The following is a 14,862-nucleotide window of genomic DNA, read 5'->3' on the forward strand; positions in this document are numbered from 1 at the left end:
TTAGGCATCAAAATCTTTTGGAATTACCAATAAGCATTTCCCAAGGTTGGTCCACTAGTAATCGTATATTTTGGTTTATATATAATTTAAAGATTTTTTTCTTTCTTGTTTTTGTTCTTGTTTTTGGATTTACCAATAAGCATTCTGCCTTATTATGGCCCATTAAGAATTTTTGTTAATATATAAATCCTACTTTTTTTTCCTTATGAATATTTTATCGTATGCAACAAGCCATGCATTATCATCAACAAGAAAATCTAAACAAGTAAAACCCCACCAGAAATGGCTACCGACTTATTTCCCAAGAAAACAAACTTATCCCAAACATAAAATAGAACAATCCGTTTTATTCTCCAAAAGCTTATTGCTAAACATTTTTTTTTGTCAACATTATAATTCTTCTGTTTATATTCGCTATACAACTATAGTCTTCACACGCTAATTACTCTAGCTTCATTTACTTCAACTGTTCCTCATCGACGTGACCCATTTTCACCAACTTACCGTCCAAGTTTCAAACTCAAAAACATTCGTTCTAAAACATATAGAGGCTAAAATGTACAAAGTTCTTGAAAGCATTTAATATCGAAACTCAGAAGAACGAGAAAGGACCCTACACTGTGGTCTTTGCATGTAATCTCTGAAACCTCTTTAAAGTCTTTGGTTTCGGTTTTCAATGGGTCCCACTCTTTCACGCAGTCTCTGCCTTTGACCAAAAGCAACCTATCATTACATTTTTTTTAATTTACTTATATTAATAGGCCACAACAAAAGGTGTACCTTCATTAATTTCTCATTTGTCATTGACACATCAAAAATCTTTCAAAATCCAACGGTTCATAATTTCTCTAGAAAGCTCCCAAATATTTGCTTTGCACATAATTATTTTCTTTTTTTCACTTGGATTAAACTATTCAACAGATTTATTCCCTTTTTGAATGGTGGAAGTGGAACCATATATAACTCAACTAAACACAAACCATTTATGATTAATGTGCTCCTCCCAACATGGTATACACATATGATATACGTAACATATAGTGAAAGAAAAAAGGACACATAAACAATGCATACGTCCCAATGTCTGTTTGAGAGCGATTAGCTTTTGTATACTCCTTTTTGGGTATTTGCAAAAAGATTGAGACTCAACACAGAGATGCCTTATATTTTGTTTATTCACATCTTTATAGATTCTCTACCCTTATATATTCAACCATTTTATCCATGTAGAATACGTGTATACATATTCTCATGTAACAATGCATCAATTTGAGTATATGCCAAAAAGGAAAATTAAAATAATTGTCTTCCTTTCATGACATAAATCCTCACCCGATTGCCTCGAATCCATTACTTTTTTTTTTAATACGTGGGATTTCAAATTCTTAAGTGTAAAAAATTCAGTAGTGAAAATTAGGCTACATTATTACTGCATTGTTTGAACACCATCACTTATTTATTTATAAATTTGATTAATAATCTGTCTATAAAAATACTTGTCTTTCCTAAAGCAAAGAAGCAAAGAATCGTGTCCTCTTACACAATCACAGGCTTTTTGCATTTTTTTTGCAAGTATCATTTCTTTTCTTGGCTTCGAATTCAGCTCCCTCTTCTTCTTCTTTATTCACTTTCTTTCCCCTTTTTCTTTTATTTAAATATATACTATTCTTAAAAACAAATCTGATCAGATATATATGGTTTCTTCTTCTTTATGTGCAAGAAGAACACATGGTTTAAAGCTTCGAATCTCTCCCTTTGCTTCATCATATATCTAAATCATCCCACTCAAGATTTCAAATTCCCTAAATCTTCTTTTTTATAAATTCTTTCTCATTTATTGTCACATATTATTGAACCCTAATAAACCACACTGTCTTACTCTGTTTTTATTTCTTCTCTACTCTGTTTTTCTCCTTCAAACATTGAACAAAAACGTATCTCTTTTCTCTGAAAAACTGAAACTTTTTCAAAATGGCTTCATCGTCTTCATCATTGTTATCTCCATCTTCATATACAGAGTTAAAAGATGCTTGGCATCCATCAACAACAGCGAACACAACAGAATCAAGCTACTGGTTTAATTGGAGGGTTATGATCTGTTGTATATGGATGGCTATAGCGACTGTGATCACAGCTTTTCTTATATTTAAATACGAGGGCTTTCGTCGGAAACGCAGTGACGGTGGTGACGTCGACGGAGGAGAGAAAGAGTGGTCGGGAAATGTATATGAAGACGAGACATGGAGGCCTTGTCTTCGTAATATTCACCCAGCTTGGCTTCTTGCTTTTCGAGTTGTTGCCTTCTTCGTTCTTCTTGTTATGTTGATTGTTATTGGCCTTGTTGATGGACCTACCATCTTCTTCTACTACACACAGTAAGCTTTCTTTCTTGATACTTTTCTTGAATCGTTAGTGGGTGCTTAAAGATTTTGTAGGTTCTTGATAAAGTTTTTTGGTTTAGGGTTTTAGAAACGCCTTGTGGGTAATTGACGATTTGCAGGTTCAAACTCATAGATTCAAGAGTGTGACATTCTTGGTTTAGAATAAATTAAAACTTTTCTTGAATTTTTAATTGGGAAATTGAAGATTTTGCAGGTTCACTAGCATAGATACATTCTTGATTAAGAGTCAAATTGTCACATTCTTTGTTTAAGAAAAAAAATTGAAACATTATTGAATAGGTTAGTGGGAGATTAAAGATTTTTTAGCTTTACCAAGCATGTAGGGGCAAGAATGTGACATTCTGATTATGATAGAGGACAGCAACTGTTCTTGAATCCAATCTTTAGACCAAATTTTCTCTAACTGTCTCTAATGTTTTTTTCCTTGTCTCTGTTGTTTTGATTTGTAGGTGGACATTTGCTCTGATAACTCTCTATTTCGGAGTAATGTTCTGTCTCAAAACCTGATTACTTGGCTTATTAACTTATTTGTGACATTTCTCAAGTTTCTTACATTTTGATCTGATATCTTTTAACAGTTAGGCTCGCTTCTTTCGCTCCACGGATGTTACCAATACAACAAAAGAGCAGCAGGTGATAGAGTAGATAGCATTGAAGCCATAGACTCAGAGAGAGCAAGATCCAAAGGAGCTGATAATACTATTCAACAGAGCCAATACTCTAGTAATCCAGCTGGTTTTTGGGGATATGTTTTCCAGATAATCTTTCAGGTAATCAAGATCAAAATTCGTAATCATTCGCCATGATTATATCGAATTTTTATGAGTTCTTAATTGGATATCGCTTAAAACAGATGAATGCAGGTGCAGTTTTGCTCACTGACTGTGTCTTCTGGTTCATCATTGTTCCTTTCCTTGAGATCCATGATTATAGCCTCAATGTTGTAAGTAATTAAAATAATCTATATAGAATTTTTGATTCATTATAAGAAAACATTTGATGATCGATTCGTATGATCAAAATATTGCAGCTGGTGATCAACATGCACTCCCTTAACGCAATTTTCTTGCTTGGTGATGCTGCATTGAACTCTCTGGTAATATCTCAGATTCTAACAAATGAAACATATGTTCTTTGTAAATTATTTAGTTGATTATTATTTGATTTTTGAATTTTCATCATTACAGAGCTTTCCATGCTTCAGAATTGCTTACTTCTTCTTCTGGACAATAGCTTATGTTATATTCCAATGGGCCCTCCACTCCTTAGTCCATATATGGTAAATTTCATGCAAATTCTATTGATTACTTGGAAAAAAAAAACAGTAATCATTCTTAACTTTGATAGTAATCACTCCTCACTGTTTATTAATAGGTGGCCTTACCCATTCCTGGACTTATCATCACACTATGCTCCACTATGGTAACTTCAAAGCTTTAGAATGTTTTTTCAGTCTCCTTTGTTCGTTGGAAACTTTAGGGCTGATGGCATTCGAATGATGCGGCATTTGGTACAGGTACTTCTCAGTGGCAGTGATGCATTTGCCATGCTATGGAGCCTTTGCCTTGTTGGTGAAGCTTAAACATCGGCTACTACAACGATGGTTTCCAGAGTCTTACCAGAGTCCTCGGTAGTAGCTTGCAAAGCAAGCAACCACGTTTGATTGGAAGTTTTTCTAAAGTAGAAAGAATGATTTTTGAAAGATACAGAAGGAAAAAAAAAGTGTGGAGAAAACCAAACTCATGCTTATAAATATAATTAATTCTTTGCAGTATTTATTTAGCTGTCTTTTTAGAAGGAGAATAAAAAGAAAAATGTGGATCGAAAAATCGAAATTGCATCAAAGCCGAGTTTGGTTTGTGCAGAAGTTGAAAACGCCTTTGTATAAAAAAGCACTAATTTTATTTGGGCGTGAAAGTGGCCCAAGCCCAAAACATTAGAAATTAGTTCAATACTGAGTTTTGCTCAACGTGGATCACAGTCTTCTAGGGCTTCGTTACGTTCCTCTGTTTTTATTCTCTGCCGCTGCCTTTGGTTGATGTTGTGTGGGTTAGACAATACTCAAGTCTCTTAAACCTACGGTGAGTGTTTTGTTTAAGATATGGACAAGATCAGTGGGTAATCTGATGATGAATTGCTAGTGAAGATCTTATCGTTTCTTCCAACAAAAGAAGCGGTAACAACGAGTATTTTGTCGAAGCAATGGAAGTTTCTTAGGATGCGGGTGCCAAAACTTGAGTACGATGAAATGAGCATTTATTCTACACAATTTTACTTTCGATATTTGTTCTCTTACTCTAAGGAGATTGGTTACAGCGAAACCTATTCTATAGCGTCGGAAAGATGTCAGAGGATGTGGTGTTTTATTGACAAGAATCTGCCATTACATAGCTCTCCGGTCATGGAGAGCTTGCGTCTCAAGTTTCACAATGCACTATTTCAACCTGAAGATATCAAATTGTGGGTTGAAATTGCAGTTTCTCGTTGTGTTCAGGAGCCAAGTGTTGATTTTTATCCTTTCAAGGAAAACCCTAATGCATTACTGCCGAGTAGCTTGTATACTTGCAAATCACTTGTGACATTGAAACTAAGATACAACATTCTCGTGGATGTTCCTCATGTTTTTTCCCTCCCTTCCTTGAAAACTTTGTGCCTTGAACGTGTGACATACGCAGATGGAGAATCTCTTCAACGGCTTTTATCTAATTGCTCTGTTTTGGAAGATCTGGTTGTTGAACTATGTACAGGTGACAATGTGAGAAAGTTTGCTGTTATCATCCCGTCATTGCTTAGTTTATCCTTTTGGATGTCTGCTGGTCATTGTGCTGCTGAAGGGTATAGGATTGATACTCCTTCTTTGAAGTATATCAAAGCTACAGATTTAAGTAAAAGTTTCTCCGGGTTAATTGAGAATATGCCTAAGCTGGAGGAGGCTGATATCAGTGCTGGTCACGATATCAACAAGCTTCTTGAACTTGTCACATCTGTCAAGCGTCTTTCATTGCTCACACTAGTTGACGATGCAGAGGTAATTTTGAATCCGTTAATAATAACCAATCTCACTATATCTCTTAGATTACTAATTAAACCGTCCTTTGTACAGGCTCTCACCGCTGTATATGGTGATGATATTGTCTTTAATCAGCTTGAGCATCTGAATTTTCGTATCTATGGCGCATATTTAGGCATGCGACTTTGAGCCGAACGGTTAATTCGGGTTCGGTTCTTCGGTTTTTCGGTTTATTCGGAATTTGAAACCTATTCCGAATTGAACCGACTAATAATTCGGTTCGGTTCGGTTCGGAAACGGTTTAGTCGGTTTTTGTAATTCGGTTTAGTCGGTTTTCTACCAAAAAGAAGAAACTTAAAATTATTACAAATTCAGAGCATTCATCATGAATATACAACAACAACTCAATAACTTGACATAAATGAAATACAATAGATACATAAGATCTTCCAAAAAACAATTAACCTGAAAGGAATGACAAAAAACCAATGATCCATTACGCCTAAGTTACTATAGAGCATGGATGCATTTGGTATGTTGTCATTGTTCTCCTGACGCCAAAAGAGAAAGAGTTTGTTGTTCAAAAATCAAAAATAGAGAGAGAAAGAGACAAGCCTTTAAACCTTGAAGATCATATGTGTTTGTCGTCACCTTGTCTGTTAGGCAGAAAAATAAGAAAAAAACAAAACTGACTTGTTAATGAAAGACTAAAGTAAAAGATCGAGTGTACCTCAATTTCCAACTCCAATTCAAGGGCCAACTGATGATTGGGCATGAGTCTGTGAACCTACACAAGGCAAATGAAATGCAATTGAGTCTATAGTAAAAACCAAAAAAACTTAAAGACAGAATGATTACCTAAAGACTCATGAAACTCCAATTCTTCAAACATTTGAACCAAGTTTGCTAACTTCTCCTCATGAATGGTATTTCTAAGCCATTGTTGAGTGCAAATCAATGATTCAACCATGTGTGGTGACAAGCAACTTCGGAAAGGGTCCAAAATACGACCACTGGTGCTGAATGCAGACTCTGAAGCCACAGAGGAGACCTGAATGGCAAGCACATCTCTTGCTAACTCTGATAAGATTGGGAATTTAGAACTGTTCTTCCTCCACCAGCTTAAGACATCATAATCCAATCCCAAACCATTTGTAGTTCTTGGCACTTGTTTCTCAAGCAAGTAAATGTCAAGTTCACTACTAGCTTCTTCATTTGCAGTCTCTGCTACCATCTCAGAGTACAAAGAGTCCATCCTCTCATAACCATCATCATCTGCCAAATCAAACAAGGCACTTACATCGGCTGCTTCTCCTTGATCACTTCTTGTTGCACCACTATCACCTTGAGAAGAGGTGCTCAGCCTCACCACATACTCCTCATATAGCTTTTTCATCACACCCCTAATCCCTGATCTAAGATGATTAGCTTCCAGGCTATCTTTCCCATACAGCTTGTCAAAACAAAGACTTGCAAATTGCATTTTGTTCCTCGGATCAAAAACACTTGCAATAATCACAAGCGGATTCATGTTGATAAGACCATCCCAATACTTCTCAAATTTAGCCCTCATCGCCATAGCTTCTGTCTTCAATAGTGTATCACTGTTGGTGCTTAGATTGATCAAATTTCTCTCAATGGTCACAATCTCATTGTAGCAAATAGAGGATGTCACTGATTTAGATGCTGAAAAGGATAGAGTGCAATTGAAAAAGATTTTCAGAAACTTACATAACCTTTGCACTTCTTCCCAGCTAGCAAAAGTCGGAGGACCAATTCGTTTGCCAGCATCCTCATCATCATCACCAGCAGCCTCTCCATTTTCCTCATCCTTTTCCATGAAATACTCATTATACAATTTATCCTCAGCCAACATCTTATCAAATGCACCCCTAAACTTGATTGCGGCTGTGAGCATAAGATAGGTGGAATTCCACCTAGTGACAACATCGAGGCACAAGCTTCCTCTACTTGCATTTCCTGTCTCAACCCTTGATTTAAAAGACTTGAGTCTGTCACCCGATGACCTCACATACTTGATAGCATTTCTGATAGCCATTATACTATGATTAGCCTTTGCTAACCCATCTCTAACTATCAAATTTAGAATATGAGCACAGCAACGCATGTGAAGGTACTCACCACCTTTTACTAACGCATAAGGATCTCGCATAATCAAATCCTCTGTGAACAACCGTAAAGCTTTCTCATTTGCTTTTGCATTATCTACAGTGACTGTGAAGACCTTCTTGATGCCCCATTCATCTAGGCAGCCAATCAAATGTGATGCAATGGTATCTCCCTTGTGATCAAGGACAGGCTTGAACCAGATGATCCGTTTCTGCAATCTCCAATCTTTATCAATCCAGTGAGCTGTCACCACCATGTAACTACAAGAAGTTGTGGTAGCTACCCATATGTCTGATGTCAATGAGACTCTCTGTTTTTCCTTACCAAACAACTCCTTCAAATTAGCTTTCTCTTGCAAAAACATTGCATAACAATCTGTAGTGGCTGTCTTCCTGCAGTGAACCGTGTACATGGGGAGATTGTTTCCACAAAATCTCCTAAACCCCTCTGATTCCACAAATGCAAAAGGCAGCTCACAAAGCACTAACATCTCATTCACTGATCTTCTAAACAACCATTTATCATACTTGATTGCTGTCATTACACCACTGCTATCTCCAGCTAACACTTTCTGACTATCACTCTCATACATCTTGAATAACTTGCACCTTTTGATGTGCTTGGTCATAGCACTTGTTCCAGTTTTGACTGTGTCGCACCCAATCAGTTGGCCACAGTATCTACACTTGCTTAAAGCCAGATTGTCTTCTTGCTGAACGAAATGCTTCCACACAGGTGCTCTATGAGCTGGCCTTTTCCTCGGTTTGACTGCAAAACCAGAACTTGATCTCTGAGATTTGGTTCTTTTTCCTCCAACTGAAGAGGGAGGTGGACCATCTTCTTCTCTATCAATCTCTTGACCAAGATTGTCATCATTGTTGTTTTCTGATTCCGACTCCATCTGCGAATTAAAAGAACAAACAATCAGACAAGAGATTACATAATCAAATGAATAACAACACATAAAAACAAAATGCTCAAAGCCAACTCATATCTATAGTAACGTTCATGATTAAATATGTGAAGGTATAGTCAGAGAGACAAGAGATGTGTCAAACGCCACCGCCACCGCCACCGTCGGAGGAAGAAGGAGGGTGAAAGTGGAAGTGGGAATCGATGAGATACAGAAGAAGAAGAGAGAGAGAGAGTACCAGTGTAAGAGATAATGGCGAAACGAGAGATTAAAAGAGAGAGAACTTACAAAACAACTACAATCGAACACTGGTGATGAAGATCGAAGTCGAAGAACACACGGAGTAACGGATGATGAAGATCGAAGCTCAATATCTCGAGTTTCGCCGCCTGAGAGAGAGAGACTGCGATTAGGTTAGGGTTTATTTTTTTAACAACTAATGCCTGGTATAACGCTTATATACTTAGGGATAATTTTCGGGTAACCGTCGGTTATGTCTATTCCGAACCGAACCGAATGCATAACCGAACTAATTTTATAATCATTCCGATCGGTGCAAGTTTACAAATATGAACCGAACCGATTTGTCCAAATTCCGGTTCGGTTCGGTTCGGACAAATCGGTTCGGTTCAATATCCCAGGCCTACGCATATTGGTCCAAGTTGCTGTACTGGTTGCTCATAGCTTCTCCCAAACTACGAAACTTGGAGTTCAATGTAAGTTTCTTCGATAGAATATTATTTTTGTTCAAATTCAATGCATCTTACCCTATCATCTAACTCTTCTTCTTTAATCTAGGAAATTTTTTCACGTGATGGTGCTGTGGATACACTGGGTCGCTGGACCCAACTGAGTAGTGTTCCTCAATGCATGTTTGTTGTCGAGTCTCCAGACTTTCAAGTGGTCAGGTTACAATGTCTCCGTACAAGGGAAAGATCTGGCGACATATATCTTGGGAAAGTCTTGCCAGTTAAAGATTGCAACAATTTCCATTGGACAAGGGTTGGATCCACAAAAGAAGCTTAAGATAGAGACGAATGTGAAATGTTGTTTCCGTGGTTCACCCACATGCAAACTCGTATTCTATTGAGGATTCGAATCATTACATTTGAAAGAGATCTATATATCTTAAAGATTGTAATAATCTTGCAAATGACATCTTTGGAATTTGCTCTATTAAAGTTTTCGTTGCATTTAGTTTAGATGATTTTATGTGTTTCTTAACTCATTACGTGTTTAACAAAAAAATATATATTTAACTATTCAAAAGTAACTTCCTCCATTCCTTGAAAACTTCACAACTTCTTGGTTTTATGTGTTTCTTAACTCAAAACGAATAATCGCTTCGATTGCTTCTCACCTATCGCCATGCTCTGAAAGATCTGACTACTAAACGAGATGAGAATGACAATAATAACAATATGATGACTGATGAGAGATTGAGAGTGTTACTTGTTTCCCTTCCTTACAATTTTTACCTTATTTTTTTGGCAAGGTCGCAAAAGCCTGTAGGTCTTAACTATTGTAAGTCGAGCATGCTTGTCTATTCTTAAATCAACACCTGGAGCTATGGCTAGATGACTATTGGTTGAAGTTACTTGTCCTGTTGCTCAAAGGTTCTCCGAAACTGCGAATCCTCAAGAGTCCTTGGTAGTAGATTGCAACGCAAGAAACCACGTTTGATTGGAATTTTTTAAGTAGAAAGAATGATTTTTGAAAGATACAGAATGGAAAAAGGTGTGGAGCAACCAAACTCATGCTTATAAATATAACTAATCTTTTTGCAGTATTTATTTAGCTGTTTTTCAAGGAGGAGTTTGGTAGATATAAATAAGCATGAGGGAAGCATTACATTTTTGATAGATATATATTTTTTTTTTGTAAATATTTTGATATTTTTATAAACTCCTAGCTATTACTTTCTTCCCTTATATATAGACTCCATATCTTTATTATTGTCATCCATAATATTTTTAGTGTTTGTTTTCTTTCATAACTTAGATTATGAATACATATGTAGGATGTATTTTTATGTCTAAGAATATTAATGAAAATTATTTAACATAAAATTTTAAATTAAATAATATTAATATTATAATTGATGAGATACCCAATTGAAGGTATAAATTTAAGCTAAAGTTTTTAAAAAGTTTAAACAAAAATATTAATATTAAATTAGTGAGATTACCATATGGGTATATTTAAAAATTTGAGTCAATTTAGTAATGTAAGATCTTTTTGCTAGAATATTTAAAAATAAGATGCAAAATCTTTTTTTTTTTGGTATGAGCCAAACCTTATTTACCCAACCTGTAATATGTAATATGTATTTATTTATTTTTCTTCCCTTGTGCCTCTTGTAAGTTAGAGCCAAAGAGTGGTTTTTCCTTTTTTTTAATCGATCGAAAGAGGTTTAGAAAAATTGAAGATTTTCTAAGTGCTTTGTTCCGTTCCTTTATTTTTATCATTCTCTGGCTCTGCCTTTGGTTGATGTTGTTCTTCTATGTGGCTAAGACGGCTAAGACAAAACACAAGTCTCTATAACCTACGGTGAGGGTTTTGTTTAAGATATGGAAAAGATTACTGGATTTTCTGATGATGAATTGCTCGTGAAGATCTTATCTTTTCTTCCAACAAAATTTGCTATAACAACGAGTATTAATTTTGTCGAAGCAATGGAAGTTTCTTTGGATGCGGGTGCCAAAACTTGAGTACAATGAAATGAGCATTTATTCTACACAATTTTACTTTCGATATTTGTGTTCTGAGGAGGTGGGTGACAGCGAAACCTATCGTATAGCGTCGGAAAGATGCCAGAGGATGCGGTGTTTTATTGACAAGAATCTTCCATTACATAGCTCTCCGGTCATGGAGAGCTTGCGTCTCAGTTTTTTCACTGAGGTATTTCAACCTGAAGATATCAAACTGTGGGTTGAAATTGCAATTTCTCGTTGTGCTCAGGAGCTAAGCGTTAATTATTTTCCCAAGGGAAAACGTAATGCATTACTGCCGAAAAGCTTGTATACTTGCAAATCACTTGTGACATTGAAACTAAGATACAACATTCTCGTGGATGTTCCTCATGTTTTTTCCCTCCCTTCCTTGAAGACTTTGCACCTTGAACGTGTGACATACGCAGATGGAGAATCTCTTCAACGGCTTTTAACTAATTGCTCTGTTTTGGAGGATCTGCTTGTGGAACTATGTACAGGTGACAATGTGAGAAAGTTTGCTGTTATCATCCCGTCATTGCTTAGTTTATCCTTTGAGATATCTGCTCATTGTGCTGCTGAAGGGTATAGGATTGATACTCCTTCTTTAAAGTATTTCAAACTTACAGATTTAAGTAAAAGTTTATCCGGGTTGATTGGGAATATGCCTAAGCTGGAGGAGGCTGATATCACTGCTGGTCACAATATCAAGAAGCTTCTTGAACTTGTCACATCTGTCAAGCGTCTTTCATTGCACACAATAAACATCGGTAGAGAGGTAATTTGAATCCGTTGATGATCTTCAATCTCACTATATCTCTTAGATTACTAATTAAACCGTCCTATGCACAGGCTTTCACTGCTGTATATGGTGATGATATTGTCTTTAATCATCTTGAGTATCTGAAGTTTTGTATCAATGATGGCGTATATTGGTCCAAGTTACTTTACCGGTTGCTCATAGCTTCTCCCAAACTACGAAACTTGGAGTTCAATGTAAATTTCTTATAGAATATTATTTTTGTTTAAATTCAATATGCTTCGTGCCCTTTAATCTAACTCTTCTTCTTTAATCCAAGGAACAACTTTCAAATGACGGTGCGGACACATTGGTTTGCTGGAAACGACTGACTAGTGTTCCTCAATGTTTGTTGTCGAGTCTCCAAACTTTCAAGTGGTCAATCTACAATGTCTCTGTACAAGGGAAAGATCTGGCGACATATATATATCTTGGGAAATTCTTGCCAGTTAAAGATTGCAACAATTTCGATTGGACAAGGGTTGGATCCACAAAAGAAGCTTGAGATGGAGACGGAGGTGAAATTTTTGTTCCGTGGTTCACCCACATGCAACCTCGTATTCGAATGAGGATTCGACTCATTAGAATTAACAGAGATATATATCTTAACAATCTTGCAAAGGACATCTTTGGATTTGTTCTATTAAAGCTTTTGTTACATTTATTTTTAATTGATTTTATGTGTTGCTTAAGTCATTAAATTGTTTTAACAAAAAATTATATATTTAACTATTCAAAAGCAACTTCCTCCATTCCTTGAAAACTTCACAACTTGTTTGGTGTGAAATACTCAAAAACGAATAATCGCTTCGATTGCTTCTATCCATCGCCCTGTTCTGAAAGATCTGACTACTGAACGAGATGATAATGACAATATGATGAGAGTGTTACTTGTTTCCCTTCCTTACAATTGTTACCTTGTTTTTTAATTTTTTCTGGCAAGGCCTACAAAAGCCTGTAGGTCTTTTATTACACATCTTATTGATCTGTAATGAAGAGGTAATCATTTTCTATTTATCAACTTTAAGTTTTCAATCACATTATATGTTGTCGCGTGTGCAGTATGTGTATCATGTTGTCTTGTCTTAAATCAACATCTGGAGCTACCAGCTATGGATGATCGACTATTATTGGTTGAAGTTACTTGTCCTGTTTCTCAAAGGTTCTCCTAAACTGCTAATCCTCAGAGTCCTCGGTAGTAGATTGCAACGCAAGCAACCACGTTTGATTGGAAGTTTTTTAAGTAGAAAGAATGATTTTTGAAAGATACAGAATGAAAAAAAGTGTGGAACAACCAGAATGATTTTCTTTGAGATTTATGGTCTCTCGCAGCCCAAACGTGCAAAGATCTGAGCTAAGATCGCAATGCAAATTCCATGACATGAAATTTTAGAAAACCTAATATACTGAAGCTTGGGGGTTTTGTACGTTTTAAACACTCATTAAACAAAACCTAGTACGTGGTTGAAGTCTTAATACCACCAAATCAACATAGTGATTCATTCAGAAATTAAACTTGTAAAAAAAAGTAAAGAGAAACCCTATGGATGGTCCTTTAAGATGGTTGGAATATGCTTGCACTTTGACTTATCAAGTTCTTTCCTGAGTGCCTTCAGATCTTCATGATAGACCGGACACCGATCCACTCCATCCCCGCATGAGCAGTTTTTGAGGTTTGTCGATTTCTTGAGGCGTCGATTTTCCACGTCTTCGAGAATTAGCTCACGACGTTCCTCTAGAAGGTCCGGTAATATGCCGATGAGACAAAGCACAAACAAACCGATCGCTATAATGGCGCATACCAAATCCGCTGTATCCACCGTCAAAGCCATACTCTTCCTGATTCACAACAAAATTAATTCTAGCTTAAGGGTTTCTCAAATTTATTAGAAAATTATTTCAAGGAACAAAAAAAAACATGAGTTATCTTAGAAACTTGGAGAGGCAGGAAGTTATATATAATTTTTTTTTTTTTTTATATAATTAAGATTTGGATGACTTCAAATTTCTTCTGATGTGATACTGTTTTGGTTTTAGTCTCCTGAATTTGTAAGTTACAATCCTATCCCAACTCTAATTAAACCGACCCCTTATCAGATAATGAAAGAAGTATAGTAACCGACCCCATAGTAACATCACTCATGTATTTATAATTTATATTCAAAGGTTTGATTCAATGATGGATTCGTATTAATTGCTTACTATTTTAATGTTCTACTACTCTATTATTCTATTAGATATTGCTTTGCGTGGGATAATAACTAAAATTAGATTTCTTGTAAAAGTCTATTGATAAAACTAAAATTAAAATGTTGACAAAAAACAAGCTAAAATTATAATATCATTAACAAGGAAACGTAGAAGAAAATAATTATTAACTTACGAAGTAGCATACAATACAAATTAAATTCTAGCTATTTAGGGTTTCTAAAATTCAGAAAATATTTGAAGGGAAACAGAAAAACCTAAGATACTTGGACATGCAATAAGTTATATATAGTATATTTAAGATGACTTCGAATTTCTGCTGATACGATAAACTCAAGGACTAAAATATATTCCACAAAAATTAAGTTGCTGAAACAAAATAAAATTTATAATCTCTGTTCATAACCAAAACAAAAGAAAATCATAAAAAGGCTGTTTCTTTCAAAATTATTTAGTAAATCTTTTAAGTTGGGTGAACATGGATCGAATACTGTCGCATTTTGATAGACGTATAATATCGGAGAAAGCTCTGATATCTTCATGACAGATGCGGCAACAATGATCATCATCTCCAAGTTCGATGTCATCATCATCTTCTTCTTCTTCTTCTTCTTTCCAAAAGTACAATGAACATGTATCGACAAGGAGGTAGATATACAAAATAGCTGTGACGAAAAGAAAGTAATATG

General features: G+C 35.8%; 3 protein-coding genes across 3 annotated transcripts; all 3 read left to right on the forward strand.

The window, feature by feature from the left end:
• The first annotated feature begins 1,481 nt into the window (after window positions 1–1,481).
• On the forward strand, window positions 1,482–4,266 carry LOC9302597. The gene is made up of 8 exons (XM_002864782.2): window positions 1,482–2,375; window positions 2,852–2,885; window positions 2,981–3,172; window positions 3,256–3,345; window positions 3,433–3,498; window positions 3,590–3,681; window positions 3,777–3,824; window positions 3,919–4,266. The coding sequence occupies exons 1-8, from the start codon at window positions 1,972–1,974 to the stop codon at window positions 4,034–4,036; spliced, it is 1,044 nt and encodes a 347-aa protein (XP_002864828.1). The 5' UTR covers window positions 1,482–1,971; the 3' UTR covers window positions 4,037–4,266.
• A 537-nt stretch (window positions 4,267–4,803) lies between these two features.
• LOC110225808 (putative F-box/FBD/LRR-repeat protein At5g62970) lies at window positions 4,804–9,657 on the forward strand. The gene is made up of 4 exons (XM_021015821.1): window positions 4,804–5,430; window positions 5,506–5,576; window positions 9,102–9,171; window positions 9,254–9,657. The coding sequence occupies exons 1-4, from the start codon at window positions 4,804–4,806 to the stop codon at window positions 9,479–9,481; spliced, it is 996 nt and encodes a 331-aa protein (XP_020871480.1). The 3' UTR covers window positions 9,482–9,657.
• Window positions 9,658–10,834: 1,177 nt separating this feature from the next.
• LOC110224961 (putative F-box/FBD/LRR-repeat protein At5g62970) lies at window positions 10,835–13,909 on the forward strand. The gene is given in 5 exon segments (XM_021013120.1): window positions 10,835–11,112; window positions 11,114–11,944; window positions 12,019–12,162; window positions 12,246–12,386; window positions 12,388–13,909. Coding segments are annotated over 5 exon segments (1,350 nt in total). The 5' UTR covers window positions 10,835–11,025; the 3' UTR covers window positions 12,535–13,909.
• Window positions 13,910–14,862: the final 953 nt, after the last annotated feature.

This window comes from Arabidopsis lyrata (assembly GCF_000004255.2).
Source record: "Arabidopsis lyrata subsp. lyrata unplaced genomic scaffold ARALYscaffold_8, whole genome shotgun sequence".
NCBI classification, from domain to species: domain Eukaryota; kingdom Viridiplantae; phylum Streptophyta; class Magnoliopsida; order Brassicales; family Brassicaceae; genus Arabidopsis; species Arabidopsis lyrata.

Excerpts from the sequence above, each read along its gene's own strand:
- LOC110225808 (XM_021015821.1), top strand. The coding sequence starts at position 4,804 with ATGGAGAGCTTGCGTCTCAAGTTTCACAATGCACTATTTCAACCTGAA. Across the intron at positions 5,577-9,101 it reads CTGAATTTTCGTATCTATGG|CGCATATTGGTCCAAGTTGC; the intron begins CGCATATTTAGG and ends ATCCCAGGCCTA. Across the intron at positions 9,172-9,253 it reads TACGAAACTTGGAGTTCAAT|GAAATTTTTTCACGTGATGG; the intron begins GTAAGTTTCTTC and ends TCTTTAATCTAG.
- LOC9302597 (XM_002864782.2), top strand. The coding sequence starts at position 1,972 with ATGGCTTCATCGTCTTCATCATTGTTATCTCCATCTTCATATACAGAG. Across the intron at positions 3,173-3,255 it reads TTTTCCAGATAATCTTTCAG|ATGAATGCAGGTGCAGTTTT; the intron begins GTAATCAAGATC and ends CGCTTAAAACAG. Across the intron at positions 3,825-3,918 it reads TCACACTATGCTCCACTATG|GTACTTCTCAGTGGCAGTGA; the intron begins GTAACTTCAAAG and ends CATTTGGTACAG.